We start from the raw sequence: 7,724 nt of genomic DNA on the forward strand, positions 1-7,724 counted from the left end.
AACAACTTATAGGCTTGATTGCAGAATCGCTAAGATGGGACATACAGCATACTTGTTTGGTGGGGGGGGGGGGGGGGACATAAAATGGGAGATTTCTAAAGGAAAATTTGACATCATCACATCACACAAAACAATGCCCTGGTACAGGGAACGGCCAGAACAAGTTGTTCCTGCACATGGTAAAATCCTCAAAAAGGGCAGCAGAGGGCATGAGATTCACCTGTAGATACGACGACCTAATGAATTGCTGAGTGACGCTTTTGGTTGGGATAAAGCTGAGGGTCCAGCCGTGGCTCAGGCTACTCCATTTCTGACCAATAGCGCGATTCCGAGATGCGACCTCATACTGACATCCACCAAACAGCGCGCTATTGTGTCTTTGGAGCTAGAAAGGTCTTTGTCACAATGTCCTTCATGCACTGGGAGAGGAGATCCACTCACTGCTGGGAATGTCATGTGACCAGTAATGTCAGGTGACTGGTGTCACATGACGGCACACATGGAGCTCCGCGTGTGCGATGATACCGGCCTCGGCGCTGGCTCTGCCTTTGGTTTCAGGACCTCTGCTTTCACTACTCGCTGAGGGCAGAAGTGACGAGTTAAGGGCAAGTTTGTTCCTTTTTCTCTTATTTCTTTCTCCCTTCATGCACTGTAAAACTAGAAACATTCGTGACATGAAACTTTCAAGAATAACCACCTGCATTTAATATATTACTAAAGTATGTATACAAGATCATTCTATACATTCTACTTCTGCAAATCTTGGCTCCTTGCAAAATTCACGAAAGTTTAATGCACGCAAAATTTTCTGGTTTTACAGTATATCATCTTTTATAGGTCAAAGATATATGTAAATCTTCAGCTTTCCATTTGTCTTGGGCAATGTATTGATGTAACATTATTGTTAGTTCTGTTGTATTGTTACGTCTGTCATGTTTTCCTTTGTTGTTGTTTGATTATTTTGAAGTGATGATATACTACTTGCAACCATAGTTCCATGGATTGAAATGGGTTGGGGCATTCTATAACTGTTTACAAATTGCAACGCTTTTGCTAAATGCAATGAATAAGTGATATTGACAATGCCAGCAAAATTGCCTATGTTCCCAAAAAATCAAAATACCCTATGATAGTAAAGCAACACTTTCATAAACAAGAGCAAAGGTGTTTTGGCAGAGAAGTCCTGAAAGGATTATCAAGGTTTAACAATTTGCAAGAGTTTAACCCCCATATCTTTCCACCCCCCCCCCCAAAAAAAAAGCCCTCAATAATTTCTTTTTCAAAACATAAAGGCTTGGACTGACAAGGGTAGTTAAAATCATAGCTCACGCAATATGAAAGTGTGCTTTGCGACACATCAGGTACTTCAATGAACATCCAATAATTAAAGCACTTGTGCAAGGTGTGCTTATTTTGTGCCTCTTATATTCCATGGATCACATTTTTGTCATGGATTTGATTTTAGACTACCCTTATGAATGTGGGCCAATATTTCAACATCAGAGAGATTTATCTTCTTCACAAAAGCATGGCTTCTGCTTGCAAAGGATACACTGTTGTGTTCTATTTCAGCTTTTGTTAACTTGACACCCAGAATATCAGCTGCTATCCTCTGGAAACATAGGTTTACCTGGAAGAAATAAAAATAAACCAAATACAATGACACCTGACATTTGACAAATCAGACACAATCTCAGTCACCATTTTACCTCTCTGACAACAAGCAAATAATATGCGCAATTTCCAAGTTCACTTTGGTCTTTTAGCCTTCATTTGAAGGAGCCATGAATCATTTGAATTAGAGAGATTATAATCAGTGATATAGATGCTGATCATCATAATGATTACACTGGTAAAGAGGATTACCACCATCATCATTGGTATTCATTCAGCATACAAAGCACACAGTTCAAAAGTTGCAATACATAACAAGAACACCAAAAGAGAAATTTTCTTGGTTGGTTGCTAACGGTTTCTCTTATGTTTCTTTCAGCGCTCATCCCCAAAAAGGCAGGAGTAGAAAAAGCGATCCCGTACACTGCTATAGCCCTTTGGGTCTTTCCCACTGACTTTATAAGGAACATTTGAAAGGCATCTGATTTTTAAGATATGACTTTAAAATCTTTTTTTTTCTTTTACTTGATATAGGCAACTCTCCTTAAAACAAAGTCCTTGGGACTGGCAGTTTTCTTTCGTTATATCAAAATTTCGTTTTAGCCAAACACTGGAGTACATACAGACATATAGATGATGATTTTTGGATCTGAATTTTTGATTTGCTGTAATGAGAATTTCGTTATAACCATGCTTGTTATAATGGGAGTGCTCTGCGTGTAAATTGTGGAAATTCAGATATTTGATAATTGAATGTGATTTGGGTGGAAGGCTGTGAACTCACCGAGTCTCCAGTCTTGGCTGAGACAAAATGGCTGGAGAGACTGTGTTCCTGGGCCAGCTTCTGATGCTTCTCAACCTTCACTGTCCTCATGTGCTCCAGGTCAGCTGCAGGAAAGTGACATTGCCGAGATTGTCAAGAGTCAGCAGAATTTTGAGAACACATCAACTTGTGACAGCACTCATCATCTTAGGTTGATCAGCACTTTGGTACATGCCATGGAAAGCTATTTGGGATAGATTTTCTCTTCAAGATTTGTGTGTGGACATAATGGCACAACTCTGTTTTTGACAACTGTCCTGTGCTTCAAAACTGTGCTTCAAAACTGGTCTAGACCATCCACTCATGAAAGTTTCTTCTTTTCTTTTTTTCAATCAGTTAATTTAATAGTCAGGTTACTGGGTGTAAAATATACTTGGTATCTCTCTTTACTTCCTCCCACAGTTAATTATGAAACCTGTATTTTGTTTATGAGCTTTTACACATAGTCATTTAAAACATGGGAGAATTACCTCAGCCCTTTTTTTTTCCGAAGACATGTTGAGTAGAGGAGCCGACACACATTGTTTCACCTAGCTTACTATGTTCACAAATACTCCAGTATTCCCTTGCTCGTAGAGTTTGCTCTGCCATACCATCAGTTCAGAACTAAAGGGACTTTAACTCTGCACAAAATCCATGGAGTTAGTGCCTTCTGCTTCTGAAGTAATAACATCCTCCTGTGATGTGATGCATTACTCTACATCAGGGGCCCGTTGCATAAAAGTTACAATTATGGTAACTTTGCCATCCAATGGTAACTACCATGGCAACAATACTCAACAGCCAATCAAAATCAAAAATTCCATGGAAGTTACCATAATTGTAACTTTTATGCAACGGGCCCCAGGAATAGGCACCATTATAAGAAGACACCCACCTTTGTTGCCCACAAGTGCTATGTGAGGAAACTTGTCTGCGTCTTTGAAGACTTCTCTGATCTTCTGGAACCAGTCCTCCACGTTCTCAAAGCTGCTATAGTTTGTGATGTCATACACGAGGAGCACGCCCTGCCAATCAAACAGAATGTTCCATGGTCAGAATGATGAATTAGCCCTAAGAGTTGCATTAGACATAGACTACTAAAGTAAAGCAGCTTATTAACACTCATTACTGGACTTGGGTGTGATTTGTGGGGGTTTGTATTGATTTCAGTTTGCAATATGAGAGTAAGGAGTTTTGCTGAACTTACTGTGTTATTTGTCAGGTTGTTCATTGGACATGGGCTAAGTACAGTAAAGTGGGAAGTTACCCTGGCCTTGTGAGTAACAAGTGAGTTTTTCCTTGTTGGATGTACTGATGTGTATATACATACAACCAGAACTCAGACAGTTGTGCCTAACAAATGGCAGTCTGCACTGTCAACACACACATACAAGTAAAGACAATCAGTTAGTAGACATCGTCCACGCCGTGTCATACCTCAACAAAAACCGAGTTTTGGAATCAAGAAGTTGATAGATTTGACAGACTGCAATTGTTCATTCAAGAAACATATAAAAATGAAGACATCACACTATTTTACAAACACAAACATACATATGTAGTATAACAGGTTGAATTGTCCTCTTCAATCTCATTTGCAATCATCTCCCATCTTGCATGACACAAAAAATTGGCATTATAACCACTGAGTGCTTACCCAAGTATATCTGATGGCAGTTGAATAAGATGCTTCTTTAATATTTGAAGGGAGCTAAAAAAAAAAGTGAGTAGATACTTACATGTGCTCCAAATAGATAGTTGTCCAGCATTTTCCCTCCGAGTGTTTGACCTCCAATGTCCCATACTTGGAGGGTAACATTAGCACTCTCTGAAATATAAACAAAATTAAGACGACAACCTTGTTAATAAAAACTATTTCCATCCAAATCAAGTGATTTAATGCACTACCAAAACTTGGCACAAGGGTCATCAATGATCTGTATTTACAGTCTTATCGATAAAACTCAAAAGGTATCGGTAGACAATAACTGAAATCTTTTTGGAGATTTACATTGTATATCATCCAAGAGAGTGTGAGTGCCTAAGCATACTTAGGCTTTACTTCGGATAATGCATAACTTAGTCACCACAGTGGCTATATTTGAAGAGTTTTAGCCCAAAATGAGCTACAGTAACTCCTTTCTTGTTCAGTTGAGACATTTACCTTTTAAGCTGCTGAAAAAAAAAAAGGACAGAGAGAATAACATAAAATATGGGATATTTTTAATCACAGCTTCAAAAATATTCCTTGTTATGTTACAACTGAGGTATCACTGTGCAATTTTTATTTAGCTCTAAAATGGCACGTAGCCCATTTTGCAATCATATTTCTAACATCTATCATTAAGTTTGTGTGATTTGACACTATTCAATAGTGTCAGTATGAAAATGGTGCTGGAATTTTACTTTACATTCATACCTCCAATATTTATCCGCTTCAGGAAGAAATCCAGCCCCACAGTCTGCTGGTACTGCTTGCCAAACTGCTCCTGGGAGTAGCGTGTTGCCAAAGATGTCTTGATGGGGGGAAAATGGAAGCAGAAATCTCAATAAAAACAAAATGAACACTGAGTCTATTACTAACTATCACTGTGCTACTAACTCAAAGCAGATAGGGTTCTCTTACTTGTACTTTAAAAGCATTTATAGCCTACGGACTATGGGAAAAAGGATCATAGGAATTTGAAAGTAACTGATAAGCATGTTCTCTTGCCCCTTGCTGGTGGTACAGTATGTGCTTCAAAACATTTACTAGAATACTGCCCTACAGTCTCAGCAGGTATCAGGTGTGTGACACAGACTACTTTTCAGAGAAGTTCTATTTACAGTATGTATTGTGCCATGTAGTCTCTATCAAAAACTCAGTACCCGTAGCACGAGAAAATGTGGGTGGGACGTCTGATTGAATCGATCTTCATTCACTGTCTGATGGGGCACATTAGAAAAACATTCTGATGAGTAGCATCCGTCAGCGAATATGTGCATCAAAGTGTACGCTCATCGCTAACAGTCGAATCCAGTCGAGACTCTTTGGCCGCGTGTCTACTTACTACATTGAATACTTACATAGAGATCAGTGATAAAGCTATGCACAATTTGTTAAAATGGATTCTTGAATATATCCGAGCTGGGCCAGCCTTCCCGCTCCATTGTATCCCATGCTACCAGGTCTTCAAATTGATTATAATAAAAGACCTAACAAACATTACCAATCAAATGGCTTCAGTTTGCAGGTAGGGTTAAAAGTAATGACTAGTTAGAAGTCCAGCGAGTCTTGCTGAACAATGTTGTGCATTATCATGCTGTCCCCCTCTGCCTGGTAACAGACAAAAATACTCTGTCCCTTGGACTTGGATAGGATATAAAATGGAGGTCCCATGTGTGAGAGCGGGTTAACGCACTCACATAAACTAAAGACCCTGCTTTATTCATAACTTCGAAAGGCCGAAGAGCAAGGTGTCGTTGACCTGGTGAAGCGGTCTGGCCCAAATACCAATGGGCCACAATCAGTGCCCCAGCTAGCACACCCATTGTACCTGGTTGGTTCAATGTGGAATATTCACTTAGTGTCGTCTTGGGCAATCTTCCAGGAGAGGAAGACTTGTACTGCAAGTTCTGGGTAGATAAATGAACACTAACATTCACCAAAATCTCCACTGAGCTCCCTCCTATCCTATCAATAAAATGGATGGCCAGAACTATACACATGTCTACATACTATACGAGCTGAAATTTTCGCGTAGGCCTACAGATATTTTCGTGAATTGCTACTTTTACTTGGAGGACATTTTTGCGTGTTGTTAATTTTGCCGTTGCGAGGGTCTAACTGAACTTAGTTATTCGCGCGTTGTTATTTTTGCGTGTTGTTATTTTCGCGGTTCAAAGGCGATTCGCGAAATTCGCGAAATTAAAACTGCGAAAATTTCAGCTCGTACAGTAGTAGTTCTAATTGGTGAATGCTTCAGTGTCTTAGTCCACGGGATCACCTATACGTTATGCTGACGTTGGCAACTTAATGATTTAGAACCAGGAGTAGGACAGCCTTTCAGTTTCGGCCTTCGGTTGGATGCTGATGCAGAATTAACAACGACAAACACTGTGATTGACTTGCTTTTCATTGACATGCAGTTTCAAGATGTCCAACGTCTTTCCATGACCATTCCATATCAGTTCGGGAAACCCACTCACAAGGGGGGCCCCTCCTTATAAGTAACCCGTCCCCCTTATAAGTAACCCCGTCCCCCTTATAAGTAACCCCCGGGGCACCCCTTATAAGGAGTCTCCACGCTTTTTTGCAATGCAACGCGAAAATGAAAGGACTGCGGCAATTCGCTTGATTATGTCCATAAAGCTTCACAAGTTTCCTAGTTACTCACGAAATTTGAGCAAAATCGGTTCGAGGCATCATATCTAAAATCATGGATTTAAATGCGATGTCAAACGACCCATGCGAATGCTGAAATGCGAGCGATTACTGGCGTGAGTGTCGCCAGGCGCAGCGGCGCGGCAATGCTTGAGTGCAGACGTGGCGACTGACTATCGGGTTACTTATAAGGGGGACGGGTTACTTATAAGGAGGGGCCCCCCTTGTGAGTGGGTTTCCCGAACTGATATTGTACAGCTGACATTCAGAATAAACAAGTATTTCGTACTTCATTCAGAGCAAGCAAAGTTATGGGATGGGGGCTCCTTAAAAAGCCCGTAACACTAAACAGTGTTAAGTAGATAACGTTCCACGTTTAGTTTGGTTTTGGCAGGCAATGCAGTGCAGTTCAGTGTAGTGTACTCGACTGTGAGCTGCCTGTATCTGTAGCTGTGCTGTGAGCGCAAGTACACACTTCTCTACTGAGTAGATCCCTCTACTGTACGTACCTTTCCCGAAGCACCATCGCCGACTATTACAATCTTTAATTGCCTGTGGTTGTCCCTCTCTCCGGATCCTTCATCTTCTGACGAAGACATGTTCTCAAGCAAAATAAATCGTGGTTCTATGTGTGGAATGATATCTTCTATAGGCCTTTGTCCGTGCAAAAAGGATCAAGGACTACGAACGACTACTAGTATCTACTGCAAGAGCCATGTATGGGAATATCGTGTACGCAAACTTTCTATAGACTCTACAAATTTTCCCCTTTATTATATCGCGCAGATATGCCGTATCTAACGTACACAAACTGAACGGGATCTTAACCGTGGTCATTAGTTTTTCCATTGAAGGGATTACAGCGCCATCTATCGCCTTCATTATGTATAATGTAAGTGAATCATAGTACATGTAATAAGAAAATTAATTATAGATGTCAAC

At 40.4% G+C, this 7,724-nt stretch overlaps 1 protein-coding gene across 1 annotated transcript; it reads right to left on the minus strand.

Annotated features, from left to right (window-relative positions):
• Nucleotides 1-483: 483 nt before the first annotated feature.
• Nucleotides 484-7,498, minus strand: LOC139719346 (ras-related protein Rab-28-like). The gene is made up of 7 exons (XM_071630764.1): nt 7,292-7,498; nt 4,839-4,935; nt 4,159-4,247; nt 3,315-3,444; nt 2,399-2,502; nt 1,553-1,630; nt 484-579 (listed from the first exon to the last, which is right to left on the minus strand). The coding sequence occupies exons 1-7, from the start codon at nt 7,379-7,381 to the stop codon at nt 484-486; spliced, it is 684 nt and encodes a 227-aa protein (XP_071486865.1). The 5' UTR covers nt 7,382-7,498.
• Nucleotides 7,499-7,724: the final 226 nt, after the last annotated feature.

Source organism: Diadema antillarum, unplaced genomic scaffold (genome assembly GCF_040938485.1).
Source record: "Diadema antillarum isolate AM-2024a unplaced genomic scaffold, OU_Dant_1.0 scf00000009, whole genome shotgun sequence".
In the NCBI taxonomy this organism is placed as follows: Eukaryota; Metazoa; Echinodermata; class Echinoidea; order Diadematoida; family Diadematidae; genus Diadema; species Diadema antillarum.

Coding starts and splice junctions, on each gene's coding strand:
- LOC139719346 (XM_071630764.1), bottom strand. CDS start 7,381: ATGTCTTCGTCAGAAGATGAAGGATCCGGAGAGAGGGACAACCACAGG. Junction 4,248..4,838: donor GAAGCGGATAAATATTGGAG/GTATGAATGTAA, acceptor TTTATATTTCAG/AGAGTGCTAATGTTACCCTC. Junction 2,503..3,314: donor AGCACTTGTGGGCAACAAAG/GTGGGTGTCTTC, acceptor ACTTTCCTGCAG/CTGACCTGGAGCACATGAGG.